The sequence below is a fragment of the Rhincodon typus genome, chromosome 5, assembly GCF_021869965.1.
Source record: "Rhincodon typus isolate 14 chromosome 5, sRhiTyp1.1, whole genome shotgun sequence".
NCBI lineage: Eukaryota > Metazoa > Chordata > Chondrichthyes > Orectolobiformes > Rhincodontidae > Rhincodon > Rhincodon typus.
Window position 1 is genome coordinate 68,631,440 of NC_063336.1, and position 15,602 is coordinate 68,647,041.

General features: G+C 39.4%; 1 protein-coding gene across 1 annotated transcript in view; it reads left to right on the forward strand.

Annotated features, from left to right (window-relative positions):
- The window catches only part of LOC109932755 (macoilin-like), a 106,827-nt gene extending 91,573 nt beyond the window's left edge, over positions 1-15,254 (forward strand). The window contains exons 7-11 of the mRNA XM_020531881.2: positions 6,153-6,311; positions 6,429-6,611; positions 8,266-8,386; positions 12,595-12,769; positions 15,055-15,254. Of these exons, the coding sequence (XP_020387470.2) occupies positions 6,153-6,311; positions 6,429-6,611; positions 8,266-8,386; positions 12,595-12,769; positions 15,055-15,254 (838 nt within the window). The remainder of the gene's footprint in view (positions 1-6,152; positions 6,312-6,428; positions 6,612-8,265; positions 8,387-12,594; positions 12,770-15,054) is intronic.
- Positions 15,255-15,602: the final 348 nt, after the last annotated feature.

Below are 15,602 nucleotides of genomic sequence, written 5' to 3' on the forward strand. Positions count from 1 at the left end.
TTTAATCATCTACCTGCTCAATTTTCAAGTGTAAAATAGATGGTCATGAGTTGAATTGCTCCTGTTGGCATGATTTAAATTAATTAATTTTTATTAATTTGTACTTTGGTAGATTGAAAATAAACACATTTCAATCAGTACTAACATTTAAGTTCACACAGATTAATGCTTACATGGATGAACAATAGTTTTGCCATCTCTAGTTAGATGTATTATTGGAGATGATGGCTGATCATTAATTCTGTTTCCATTGATCAAATCTCTGCATGCTTTGGCATTTTATTTAGATGCACAATAATTTGATTGATATGTTCTATGGCAGTATGCATTTTTCGCCTACAAGTGAGCATCCTTGTGATTGATCAGAAACAACAATCAAATTATCTGAAGTTTAATAAAATATTGCACTGCTGATATTATTATGGGATTAGAATAAGTAGAATGTAATTTGTTAAATTCTGCAGAAATTGCTCTGTTTTTCATTCTGACAAGAACATTGAACTGGGAGGTAAATCTGAAGTAATTTTGTAAACTTAATACCAGAGTAGTAGATGGTAGGGTGGTAATAGATGGAAAGTATTCAGCCTGGAGCTCAGTGACCAGTGGTGTTCTACAGGGATCTGTTCTGGGACCTCTGCTCTTTGTGATCTTTATAAATGACTTGGATGAGGAAGTGGAAGGGTGGGTTAGTAAGTTTGCCGATGACATGAAGGTTGGTGGAGTTGTGGACAGCGTGAAGGGCTGTTGTAGGTTGCAACGGGACATTCACAGGATGCAGAGCTGGGCAAAGAAGTGGCAGATGGAATTCAACCCAAAAAAGTGTGAAGTGATTCATTTTGGAAGGTGAATTTGAATGCAGAATACAGGGTTAATGGCAGGATTCTCGGCAGTGTGGAGGAACAGAGGGATCTTGGGGCCCAAGTCCATAGATCCCTCAAAATTGCTACACAAGTTGATAGGGTTATAAAGAAGGTGTATGGTGTGTTGGCTTTCATTGGCAGGGGAATTGAGTTTAAGAGCTGTGAGGTTATGCTGCAGCTGTATAATACTCTGGTTAGGCCACACTTGGAATATTGTGTTCAGTTCTGGACACCTCATTATAGGAAAGATGTGGAAGCTTTAGAGAGGGTGCAGAGGAGATTTACCAGGAGCTGCCTGGACTGGAGGGCAGGTCTTATGAGGAAAGGTTGAGGGAGCTAGGGCTTTTTTCATTGGAGTGAAGAAGGATGAGAGTTGACTTGATAGAGGTGTACAAGATGATGAGAGGCATAGATAGAGTGGATAGTCAGAGACATTTTCCCAGGGCAGAAATGACTATTATGAGGGGACATAATTTTAAGGTGATTGGAGGAAGGTATAGGGGAGATGTCAGAGGTAGGTTCTTCACACAAAGAGTGGTGGGCGTGTGGAATGCGCTGCCGGCAGTGGTAGTGGAGTCAGATACTTTAGAGACTTTTAAGCGATTCTTGGATAGGCACGTGGAGGATAGTAAAATGTAAGGTATGCAGGGTAGATTGATCTTAATAGGATAATAAGTCGGCTTAATGACACAGAAATTCATATGGACCTGAAACAAACTGATAGTAATCTTGCCAAACCGCAAAAACAACCTTCTGATTCAGCTTCTGAAGAAGGCTCACTGGATCTGAAACGTTAACTCTGCTTTCTCTCCATTGATGCTGCCAGATCAGCTGAGTTTCTCCAGCAATTTCTGTTTTCGTGAAGCAAAACAACCTTATTAGATTGATATAGAGTGGAGATTTATTCTGAGTGCATTAGCAAACCTATAATGCGATACAAGTATAAACTGTGCATTGATGTGTATACGCACAAAGTAAGTCAAGTTACACTATAGGGAAAAAAAAATCACAATATGCTGTAATTTACTGCAATGCCAACATCCCACTAAAAATCATGATTTATGAAAGATGTTGTGTAACTAATTGGGATAAATAACTGAGTATGAATTTGCTGATTACGAATTTTTAGTTTTCAAAAATCACTTGACAATAAAAAAAATCTTTGATAATCTGCATTGTATATATACATATTAGTCAGATTCCTCAAGAATTGAAAGTTCAGGTTATCAAAGGTGTTTGAGATCAAGCCAGAAGGCAAAAAGGGCTTTCGCTTTGGTTGGCAGCAGCAACATTTGGGAAATTGATCATCTGTTCTGGAGGCTGCACACATTCAGGGAGCTTCACCAGACAGGAATTATTTTCATTGATGCATTTTTAATCTTACTCACATGACTGCTATATCAATGTAAACAAGCGATTTACATGATACTGGGACAAGTGAAGTTTCTATTCATGACCTGCAGTCATATATTACAAATAAAAGAAAATCAGATTTGTAATCAATTTTTAGCTTTCACATAGGATCTCTTTTGTTCTGCACATTAGACACATTGAATGGATTAACATTAAAATAATTTTTATAGTCAGTAACAAATGAAGCTGTTCATTTGCTGAGGCAAGCAGTAACTCCTAGAAACCCTAAAATCCAACAAATTACTCCAAAATGGACTACAGGGATTCAGCAGAAATTTATGTAAATCATGTGTAACAGTCCAACACTGACTGTATTACTGAGGAGCTGACCAAGAACACTAAAATAGTAGATTTCAGAGCTCCTCCAATGAAGTCACCTCAATCCAATTTTGAGTTTAGAACAAGTCTAGTATAAGTCGAGTCTTTTAGAAGACTACTGAAATTGATTGTCAAAGAAAGTACAATACAACTCACTGCAATCAAGTAAGATTAAAAATAGCAAGTGTGGTACTCCTAAAATATAAAGTAGGTCATCATAATGTTTTTGTCTTCTTTCAAACCATTATTTATAAATACGAATGTGACAATAAAAGACAGGCTAATGCAAACACAGCCTTCTTTGCACATTGAAGTTGGCCCAAAGAACTATACTATAATGTTCATTGACTACGATATAATGCAGACCTATTTGTAACTTAGCAACATGCTACAGCAATAACTCATGTCTAACCAGAATTGCAGTAAGGATAACCTTTATGGTTTCATTCTGTCACAACCTCTGATTCTATGCACACCACTTGAAGGTCGATCAGAGGTCGGACATCTGGGCAAAAAAATTAGTGTGGACGTAGGTCAGAACTCTAAAGTGTTGTGGAGATTTTTTAATTTGTTCCAGAATTTACAAAAAAGACTGTGATAGAGATGAAATAATTACAGGTATAAAACTTCTGAGGGTGACTAATAGAATGTGACACCTAAAAATGTCAAAAAACTTCAGACAGACTAATCTGTGATCCACAGCAAGTTCACCTAATATCCAACATACTGGAAATTCAAGCATTGGAAGCCATACAGTTTACTGAAAAATATTTTCTTACAAGACCTTTTCTTCAACTAAAAGCATCAACTTATCTAAAAACTACAGGCCTACCATAAAAGATAGGCTGAAACATGTTTTTTCTTCATTTGTACCTAATCTATTAATTGTGAATGATGATGTATGAGAGTTGGATGAGCAAGATGTAATATTTTCAAAGCTCCAGGGTAAGTGTGGATTAATAAATAACCCACACTTTAAAAAAACTTGCTAAAAGCCTTGCTGTTGGCATTATTTCAATGGGAATAATTGCTCTGAGGGTAAGAAAATGCACTCCTCTCACATACAGAATAAATTGATCATGGATCAGAATGTAGCAGCGTATTGAGTGCCTGGAAGAGCCATGTTATGTTCTGTGCAGAACAAAGGTGTGTTATCTATCCTGACTAGTCAGCTCAGAACCTGAGTATCAATGTTCATGGGATACATGAAGTGCTGAGCACCCATGAAGAGGGTAAAGATGGCTCAATGATGGCTAAGGGGGAAACCATCTATACCCCAACAACTGGGTCCCTTAGGCCAACAGGAATGTCTAAGAAGGGCTGATGATGTCCCAGAGGAGGATGAGTAATCTCCGTCTACTTCCTCTGAAGCAATAATCGAAGCACGATGTAGGAGAGCCTGAATGAAGTGGACACCAAGTCAGGTAGATCTCTAATTTGGTCATTGTGGTGTGTTATGAATGATAGACACAAATATTAACTGAAAAGAAAAGTCACCTTCTCACATGGCAGGAAGAGTAACAGTAGGTGACAGTTGAGGCTGCAGGCAGTAGATCAACTTACTGTGACAGTAAGATTACCCACATTGGATGGACTCTTTTCTGTACCCAGAGATGCTTGCTGCATTCACAATCATGTGGTTAGTCCTGCAAGCCTCAAAGTTCATCTGCTCAACCCTTACTGGATCAGAGATAGTAGGAACTGCCGATGCTGGAGAATCTGAGATAACACGGACAGGGAAGTCCCGGAGAGAGTGGTCAATCCGGTCCTCACGTACCATCCCACCAACCTCCGGATCCAACGCATCATCCTCCGACACTTCCGCCATCTGCAATCCAACCCCACCACCAAAGACATTTTTCCCTCCCCACCCTTATCTGCTTTCCGGAGGGACCACTCTCTCCGTGACTCCCTTGTCCGCTCCACACTCCCCTCCAGCCCCACCACACCCAGCACTTTTCACTGCAACCGCAGGAAGTGCTACACCTGCCCCTACACCTCCTCCCTCACCCCCATCCCAAGCCCCAAGAAGACTTTCCACATCAAGCAGATGTTCACCTGCACATCTGCTAATGTGGTATACTGTATCCGCTGTTCCCGTTGTGGCCTCCTCTACATCGGGGAAACCAAGTGGAGGCTTGGGGACCGCTTTGCAGAACACCTACGCTCGGTTCGCACTAAACAACTGCACCTCCCAGTTGCGAACCATTTCAACTGCCCCTCCCATTCCTCAGACGACATGTCCATCCTGGGCCTCCTGCAGTGCCACAACGATGCCACCCGAAGGTTGCAGGAACAGCACCTCATATTCCGCTTGGGAACCCTGCAGCCCAATGGTATCAATGTGGACTTCACAAGCTTCAAAATCTCCCCTCCCCTACCACATCCCAAAACCAGCCCAGCTTGTCCCCGCCTCCCTAACCTGTCCTTCCTCCCACCTTTCCCCTCCTCCCACCTAAGCCCCTCCCCCATCTCCTACCTACTAACCTCATCCCGCCCCCTTGACCTGTCCGTCCTCCCTGGACTGACCTATCTCCTCCCTAACTGCCCACCTACACTTACCTTTACTGGCTCCATCCCCGCCTCTTTGACCTGTCTGGCTTGTCTCCACCTATCTTCTCCTCTATCCATCTTCTATCCGCCTCCCCCTCTCTCCCTATTTATTTCAGAACCCCCTTCCTCTCCCCCATTTCTGAAGAAAGGTCTAGGCCCGAAATGTCAGCCTTCCTGCTCCTCCGATGCTGCTTGGCCTGCTGTGTTCATCAAGCTCTACATCTTGTTATCTCAGTAATTTAGGGCAGTTTCTTCAACATTTTTAAAGACAAAACTACTAGTATAAGAGAATGGTGTGGGTGAGTGAAATGCTCCATTTTCCAAGGCCAGGAGCACAATTGTTACCACTTTTGATGACCAATGCTTCAGATGCAGCTGTAGATAGAACTGCTGTACAAAATCAACATAATATAACCCCTGTTGCAAAATTTCATTAGTGGCAGTACCAACATGTCAGTTGACCTTCAACATGTACAATGCGAACAGGTATATGCTAATTTTACTGCATTCCATGAAAATGTATGCTTGTGAGTGTGTGATGGTGGACTGTGCATAGGAGACGATAAGCTTCATTTTCTACTTTTTGTCATTTTTTGCATATTGAGCATGATGCAGAGTCATTGAGTATGCCCAAGTGTAAGAATTCTCCTTCAGAAGCATCTTGTAAACTTGTGGCTTCTACACCTCGATGGGCAAGAGCAGCAGATAGATGGGAACACCATCACCTGCAAGTTCCCCTCCCACACATCATACTGCAATAAACTGCATTATTTCAGGGTCAAAATCCTTGAACTTCCTTTCTAGTAGCACTATGGAAGTCCCTGCTCCACAACAACTGGCAATGGTTCAAGAAGATGATTCACCACCAATTTCTCGAGCAGTTGGGGAAGGGCAATAAATGCTGGCATAGCTAGTGCTACCCACATTCCACGAGTAAACTTTTAAAACACATAAGTTAACCTTTTCACATAATGATAAAAGTTAACTATATATGCTTCTTTCTCCTAGATTGGAACATGACATAAAGAAGCTAAAGGCAGACCTACAGACCTCTAGGCAATCTGAACAGGAGCTCCGCAGTCAGATTAATCTACTGACCAACAGCAAACAAAAAATACGATCTGAACTTGTTCAGCTTCGACAAGAAAATGAGCTTTTGCAGACCAGGTAGGAATGGTGTTGATGCACAGTGCAGGTTGGCAATAATTAAGTCAGCAGTCTTTCTCAAATTCAATAACCACACTGCAACACTAGTGTAACAATTGTGTTTCAATTTACTTTAAGAATGCATTGTGCTTTGCAAGCAAAACAGAAAGACAAACAAAATATCATCTACTTAGAGAAAAAGCTTAGAACGGAACTGGATGGTCGAGCGCTGCTGGAGAAGCAGCTGATGGACACAAAGAAGAGGAAAACAGATGAAACTACAGTTATTGCACGGGCAGTCTCATTCAATGCTTCAATCAGGTATTGTGCATAACACATGCAAAGTACCAGTTAGATATGGAATAACTATCAAAGTCATGGTTAGCTGCTTTTTTTCACCACCTATTACTTCAAGTCAGTAGAAGTATGTAGTTCAAACTCATATTTGGTTGAACCTGATAAAGTTTATCACTAAACTATACATACCTACTTGAATCAAACTGACCATGATATTGAGATTTATTCTACTTGCCTAGATTGTCATGCCTCAATAAATTTATCACAAATATACGTTTAACATTATAAATTGAAGGTTGATTTTAAGTGTGGGCCCATTTCTGTGAATGAATAGCGCTGTGAGTTAGAAACCCAATGCCTTTCCAGGAATGAAGAATATTTTAACTTGTGAGGCTTATTCAAATATCACCATCCAGCTTGCCACCCAGTCCAGCTGGGAAATTGGGATAGCAAGTGGTGGAAAATTTCTGGGCTGAAGAGACCCACTGCTGCGAGCAGGCAGAAGGTGGGACTGAGTGGCTGAACACTGCTCCTACTGCATGGGTAGACATGGTTTAATCATTTCTGAGCATCCCAACATCTCTTTGCCCGTCTAACTCTCACCTCTTTTTAGATTCTGCTTCAAACTTACTTCTTGATAAAACTTTTGGTATCCAGTCCTAATGTGTTTTTTGACTCTGTGTGGCTCTTTGTTTGGTGATGCTTCTTTGAAATGTCTTTTGAGGTGCTACATAAATGCAATTGTCATTGTTTTCTCTCATTCCTTATTAGTGCAAGAGCAGTAAAAATTTTATAAAAAGTCTTGCAACTTTGTATCATGCATCAAAGAGAAGATAAATATGAGTATAACTTCGAAATTACCTTGTTATATTCATTTATTTACAATATCTTCGTTTTGAAGGCAATATGTTCTCTAGGAGGTGATGTGGACCAGCAGACTTTGGTTAGCTCAGTTAATGCTGGTTGTTCTCTATTTTCATTTACAACAGTCCTAACCATGAGAGGACTGATAGTGTCTCACCACATATTCTGTATATATGTCAGCAATCCCAAACCGTAGGTTGCAAACCCAAAATTGGTCATAGAGACAGGAAATAGGGTCACAAGTTCCAAAAGTACCTTTTGTACCAAGGCACAACTGGTGCACAGTCCTGCCCTGCTCATTTTCAGTCTCTCTGCTTGATATCATTACCAAAACATTCATGGCGTGAGACATCGATTTGCTCCAGCTCCATTCATCTTTCTCCCATTGCATCAATTGATATGAAAAAAATTAGTGGAGCCTGAGCAGTTGCTATAGGATGAGCATGTGGGTAGATATGGTGGGAGAGTAACCTTCTTAATTATGACATGGTCCATTATGAAAGGAGGCAATATCAATTAGTTTTCCTCCGAGCATCAGTTTACCTTGGTGGAGTGTGGGCAACTGAACTTTAGAAAAATAGTAATTTTTAATTAAATGTATATTAGAAAAAAAAATTAAATTTATATTTCTTTTGTGCCTGAGATGCTGTTAAATTTAAAGTAGCCCACTGGAAAAAAGTTTGCAAAGCAGTCTGGTAACTTATTGTAATTAACCAGGAGATACCAAGATTTGAGCCATTGGCATCAGGATTGCATCAATTGCCTGCCTTTTTTATTCCGGTGTATTTTGACTTTTATGGTTTACATCTTCCAGAGGTGATTCTACAGAGACTCTGAAGAACAGAATGAAAGAATTGGATGCAGAATATAAACAGCTGCAAACAGAGCTCAAAATGAAAGATGAACACCTAAGGAAAGTAGAACGGGAGGTGCAGGTAAATATTTTGTATCAAGCTTCAGAATACTCTTTTATATAGGAACAAAGACTACAGTGTTTATCACCAATATTACCATTGCAGGAACTTACAGTCATTGTTTGGATGTCGGCTTGTTCTAAGGTTTAATGCCTGTGCTTTGGCATTGATAGAATGTCGGTTCTGTGTTAAAGCCATTATTTGATTCCTTGGTTGCTCACAAGTTCTTTGGCTGGATGTAATAGCATTAATTGGGTGTTGGGTGGCACTGTGGTTCTTTAGCTGGTTCAATACCATTAGTAATCGGGTAAGTTCCTTTCGGAGAAATAAATTGATAGGGGAAGTATAACTTTGGTTAGGTAAGCAGAGTCCACAATCAGAGTTGGACATCTAAATTGCAATGGACTGAAAGTGCATGTTAGATATGCAGACCCTGAATTTCTGCACGATTTAACTGATCTGCAAAAATTATAGCGGAGTGGTCAGGAGCATATCATGGAAATACAGTTCACCATTTATATAATAAAAATATAAAGATACATGGATAAATAACGTATTATAAAGTCCTTGAGACAGTTTGGCTTTCTATTTTTCTTGCTGGCAAAAGCACATTGTTGGTACTTTTCCCCTTCCTTTCCCATTCTTTAAAACAAGTTGTTACTGCAGCATCTGATGTTTACAACAGCTTCCCACAGACTTATCTGGAACCTTCCAGACAGTCTGCTGAAAAAGACTTTTAAAATGTAGCCAATATTCGTAGAATGCCATCTTAACAGTTCTTTTGTTGAATTTTACTTTTAACCAAACACAGCTCTTTTAACAGGCAATTCATCTGCCAAAATTGTATTCAAAAGTCCAAAGGAGAGACCAATTGGACTTGAAACAGTAGCTTTATTTGTCTCTGTACAGATATTGTCAGACCAGCTGAGTTTCTCCAGGACTGTCTTTTTTTATGTATCAAATCTCCAGAATCCATAGTATTTAGATGTGTTCTCTTGAAAAGCCCAAAATTCTCACCATTTCTAGTGCCACTATCAATTCACAACATTTACATTATTCATTTGTGTTGTTTCATTAAATAATAAAAATGTCACAACTATTTTTGTTGTAATTGATTTTTATAAAAATGGCCAATAAATACAAAGTCAATGTTTGTGTCGAGTCAGTATGTCTGGGCTCAGGAAGGGGAATAATTGGCCATGGCAAACATTTAAATTAGTAGCTAATGATACCAGCTACAAAGTATAACTGTGTATTTACACGAACAAAATAACAGAATGATCCACATTTGTGATGTCTCCTACTGCCAAAAGTCTAAGCAGCACTTTATCAACCAGAAACATGGGAAATTGTGTCAAATGGTTGAAATTCTAGAGTTGGTTGGCACGTGTAGCTTGGTAAGAATCTGAATTTGTAGAAGAGGAAAAGAGAAGAATGCAATATTGCTGGGGATACAAAAGTAGAACTTCTTGATTCTACTGTGTGAGCTCCTACAAGACGAAAACTAGTAAGGGAACAGAACTTTGGAAATAGGAGCAGGAGTATGTCATTTGGCCCAACTGGCCTTCTCTGCCATTCAACTAAATCATAGCTGATCTCCTACCTCAACACCATTTTCCTACACTATCTCCATAGTTAATGATAACTTCAATATCTAGAAATCTGTCAATCTCTGTTTTTAATATAATCAATGACTGAGCGCCCACAGCCCTGTGAAGAAGAGCATTCCAAAGATTTCTCACATGCTGGCTGAAGAAATTCCTCCTCATCTCACTCCTAAATAATCTACCTATGTTGTGAGACTGTGCCATTTGTTTCTAGACCCCTCAGCCATTGGAAACATCCGTCCTGTTGAGCCCTGTAAGAAAGTTGTATATTTCAGTAAGATCATCTCTCATTCTTTTAAACACTAGAGAATATTGTTCCAGTCTCCTCAATCTCTCCTCATTATCCTGTCGTTACAAAGATTGGTCTGGTGAATCAATATTGGACTGTATATCCTTCCTTGGACAGCCAAACCTGTACACAATACTCCCATTGTGGTCTCACAAAGGCTCATACAAATGCAGTAAGATTTCTTTACTCACGTGACCAAATCCTCTTGCAGTTAAAAAAAAGTATCGTTTGCCTTCTTCATTGCTTGCTGCACTTTCATGAAGGCTTTTTCAAAATTCATTCATGAAATGTGGGCATCGCTGACTGGGTGAGTATCTATCGTCCATCCTTAATTGTCCCTGAAAAAGTGATGGTGAGCTGCCTTTTTGAACCACTGCAGTCCATTTGTTCTAAGTATACCCTAAAGGCTGTAAGGGAGGGAGTTCCAGGATTTTGAGCCAGTGACACTGAAGGAACAGCAATGCAGTTCCATGTCAGGGTGGTGAGTGACTTGGAAGGGAATTTGAGCAGGTGGCGTTCCCATGCATCTGTTGCCCTTGCCCTTCTGGATGGTAGTGGTCATGAATTTGGAGGATGATGTCTAAGGAGCATTGGTGAATTTCTGCAGTGCACCTTATAGTTGGCACACACTGCTGCTATTGAAGATTACTACTGGAGTGACTGAATGTTTGTGAATACTGAATGTTTGTGAATGTGATGCCAATCATGCAGGATGCTTTGTCCTGGATAATGTCTAGCTGCTTGAGTGTTGTTGGAGTTGTACTCATCCAGGCATGTAGGGAGCATTCCATCATATTCCTCGCACCTCGTAGACAATGGATAGGCTTTGGAGAGTTAAGAGATGAGTTATATGCTGCATGATTCCTAGACTCTAATCTACCTTGTAGCCATAGTATTTAATTGGCTAGTCTAGTTTAGTTTCTGGTCAATGGTAACACCAAGGATGTTGATAGTGGAGGAAGTAACAAGCAGGGTAGGTAAAGACGATGTAGCACATTTGGATTTTCATAAGGCATTTGGTAAGGTACCACACATTAGGCTGCGTAATAAGATAAGAATCAATTGTGTTGGGGTAGTATATCAGCAAGGATGGAGGACTGGCTAACATAGAAGACAGAGAGTTGGGATATCGTGTACATTTTCAGGATAGCAACCTCTAACTAATGAAGTACCACGGCGATGAGGCCACAATTATTTATCATATATATCAATGTCTTGAATGAAGAGAGTGAATGTACTATAGCCATGTTTGCAGGGAACAGAAAAAGAGGTGGGAAGGCAAGGGAAGATGATGACACAAAGTGTCTGCAGAGGGATATAAAAAGGTTGGGAATATTTCTCCAATTAAATGATATTGAGGTCCTCTATTTTTCCTACCAAAGTGCATGACCTCACTGCTCCCATGTTATGTTCCATCTGATAGATGCATTGGTAGGAGCAATTCCATGGAGAGTGGACCAAGGAACAGTTAACTGCCAATCTTATACATAAATTCAAATCAGGCAAGTCAACTCTGATTGTCACAAGATTGTCCTGGAAATGCACAGGGAATGTCTGGTCCTAAAGATTATTTCAAAAAAGCACAGTGAATGCATATTGTCTTCTTGGTTTACAAGGACATTGCCCTGTATGTGATAATATGTAGCTACTAGTACACCTACATAAACCACACTGTAAGTTTGACTGATAATCTTTATTTGGTTGTTAGTGTAATTCTTAGCAAAATTGGGATTATTTAGCAAGTGCTATGCAATAACAGAATCATATCCTATGGTGGACACTATGCTGTGCATTTTGCACGCATGGTCTGCTTGAGGATGGTCAGTACATGTTGTGAACACTGTACCTTATGGCAGACACTGGATTCAGGAGACTCAATTCAAAGATAATGGTGTCTTTTCAAGATAGGGATGAGAATATTTTTTGCCGAGAGTCATGAGACTGTAGAACTCTTTTTTTGCCAGAGAGGTGGGGGCTAATATATTGATTATTTTTATTGAACAAGGGAGTCAATAGATATTGGAGGTAGGCATGAAAGTGGAGGTGAGGTCACAGTCAGATCAGCCTTGGTTCTACTGAATGCTGTTGCAGTGTCAAGGGGTCAAATGACTGGTTCCTACTCCTAATTTATTGGTTTGTACATGTTAAATGGATAATACATGGGGGATTACATTTTTAGAATTCTGAATTCTTCTCTCCTTATTTTAATTTCAACATAATGTGATCTTTTGACCAGAGCAGATTTTAAAATTAAATGGAACAACTTTGAATGCTTTTCAACTAGCAGCTTTGAAGATTTGTTTGATTTGTCCCTTTGTCAAACTTTTCTGTAGGAGCTTTGTAAATACAAGGAAAATGAACAGGACACTGAGATGTTGATGGCAGCACTTTCAGCCATGCAGGATAAGACACAACACTTAGAAATCAATCTTAGTGCAGAGACAAGAATTAAACTGGACCTTTTCTCTGCTCTTGGGGATGCCAGACGACAGCTAGAGATTGCACAAGGTAAGCCATGGCATTTATAAATGTGCTATGGTAACACATTGTTACTGCTGTAGATCTGGTTTGATATTAGGCATGAATTTCTGCGCTATTTTCAATGCATTTCCAGTGCAAAATTGAAGGAAGCGCATTTTTCTCATAAGGAAATCAAACAAGTAACCCTGCGTGCAAAAAATCTTTTTCCTTAGCATAAAAGTTGCAACCAAATCTGTAGAGATACCCCAGCAACTCCTGAGAATTTAAGGTTCCCCTGGATAGCCAATCTTTTAAACTTGCAGTTTACACACTGTGAAACTAAAACAATTGCTTATATTCATCAATGAAATTATTTACTTATTGTGATATATTAACCCCGTTTGCCCAGCTATTTTAAATAAATACAAAAAATGTAAACAATTCGTTTCACCTTGCCATCTCCTCCTTAACTTTCCCTTTGTTCCAGAATTAGTCTAATCAACACTAAGGCTTGAATTTTCACCGGGGAAATCCCTAGCACAGCAAACCAGATTTCAGAGATGTCCCTGGATAGTTGGATTTTCATTCCAGGATGTTAGAAAACTACAGTCAGGCCCATCACGCAAAAAAATGAGTTAGGAGGCAGCTACAAAGATAGCTGTGTGTGGAGATGGACTATTGAAAAGATCTTCCTTGTTTTGTTGAACATGGCAACCACTCTTAACCAATAAAACAAAAGGCAGATCTCTAACCTTCATCCCTCACACTCCATGCCCAATCCAAACCTGCCATGCCAACCTTTTTTTAATTTGATTTGTTTTCATTTGATTCATTGTTGTCACATGTACTGAGATACAGAGAAAAGGATTGAATTGCGTGCTAACCAGACAAATCATATGTCACGTAAGTACATCAGGGTAATAGAACAGAATGCAGAATAAGTGTTACAACTATAGAAAAGGTGCAGAGAAAGCTCAACTCTAATATATGAGAGGTCCATTCATAAGTCTGATAACATTGGGGAAAAAGCTGTTCTTAAATATGTTGGTATGTGTTTTCAAACTTCTGTATCTTCTGCCCAATGGAAAAGGGTGGAAAAGAGTCTAATATCCAGAAGTCATGTTTTGTACATCCCATGAGCAAAAATTAGATTTAAATGAAGGCAGCTGCACATATGCAGTTGCCGCCATGAATTATGGACGCACAAGACACAGTTTCCCAAACCCCACCTCACCCTGCCCCATTCCCCAGACAAAAATGGCAAGTACCAGGTTTTGGGGAGCGATTTCCAGAACCTGGACTTCAGCACCATTTTGAGTGTGCTGCAGATCTTCTGACAAAAATCAGTGCATGAGAGGCTGTATAACATTTTTATGATCACATCAGAAATGAATGAACCAATTCCCCTCTTATTAACCTCCTTGGTTGGTCGCAACAAATGTTTCAATTCTTTTTATTAGAAGATAAAACCTTTTCCTAACTGTAAGCAAAAATGAGTTAATCACAAGGTTCTTTTAGGGAAAGAACAGTTTTATTTTTTGCTCCCTCTGAGAAAAGTAATAAAGATACACCGTCAAGTTTATGCCCTTCATGCAGTCAATTGGGCTCATGCATACACAAATGTGCTAAGTTAAACGGGAATAGTGTCCTAAATAAAGGAAGATAAAATAATATACAGCTAATAATCTTTTGAGTGTCCTTGAGATGTAAGGTTTTAATCTGGGACCGTGATTGCTTTGTTTTTGTTTTGGACCAGCAGTTATGAATATTGCAGTTATCTTTCTAAGTTCTTGGTTTTCTGATGCTTCTTTGCAGTGAATGCTGTCAAACTGGGAATTTTTTCTAGAGAGGGAGAGACTTCTCGGCTTGTATTCAATTGTGCATTCTTAATTTCATCCATTCCTGGTTTCCTGAGAGATCCTTGAACTTCAACCTGGTTTTATATTTTGTACTCGCTGAGATAGTGTTTTCTTGGTTTAGTAATTGCAGGCAGCATATCATCTCCTCCATGTGAAGATTCTCTCATTGGTGTAAATCAATTCAAACAGGAGATGAGGACCTTTTCACAACTCCCTTGTGGTCTGACTGACTTAATTTCATTGTCCTTAGAGAAAATGATTTCATTTCAGACTGACTCTAAATTAATCCACATCAAAGTTGGCTAACATGTATCCCTGTGACCATTTCCAGTCATTATCTTGGTCTTTTTATTTTAAGTCCACAGTTTCAGTCCACAGAAATCGCCAGTGGGATTCAATAATCAATACTTGATATGTTATATCATCATGAAACCTATCACAGATATAACATAACATTTCTTATCTTTCTTTCAGGGCACATTATCCAACAAGATCAGGAAATTGAAGAACTCAAACAGAAGGTTGCTGAAGTTATGGCAGTTATGCCTGGCATTAATTACAGTGTCACACATACACTTAGTCCTGCAACCTCACACTATTCCTCTAAATTTGTGGAGACTGGAACTTCTGTTCTTGATCCTAATACTTTAATGTACCAGCCACTGAAGAAATAAATGCACTATCCTTCTTATCCACCCCTCAGATACTACACATTTCCTAATTACCCATGGCTAATGCTGGTGGAGGTGATGTTTTTGTACTCAAAAGTATGGATTTTTACTTTTTATACTATTTTGGGGTTTTCAGGTATGATCAACTAGCATTGGGGTGCTTTGAAAATAGTTAGATTATTTAGAATACCTATATAATTGGAAGCATTTAGCCATTATTGCACGCCTCAATCTACCCAATAAATTCAACCTAGTGTCCTCAGTAACACACCTTACTGTTTAACTGGTACCATTGTAAATGCATGACTAATTCCAGCATGGTACGAATTTCTTTTAGTGCTTGAAATAATG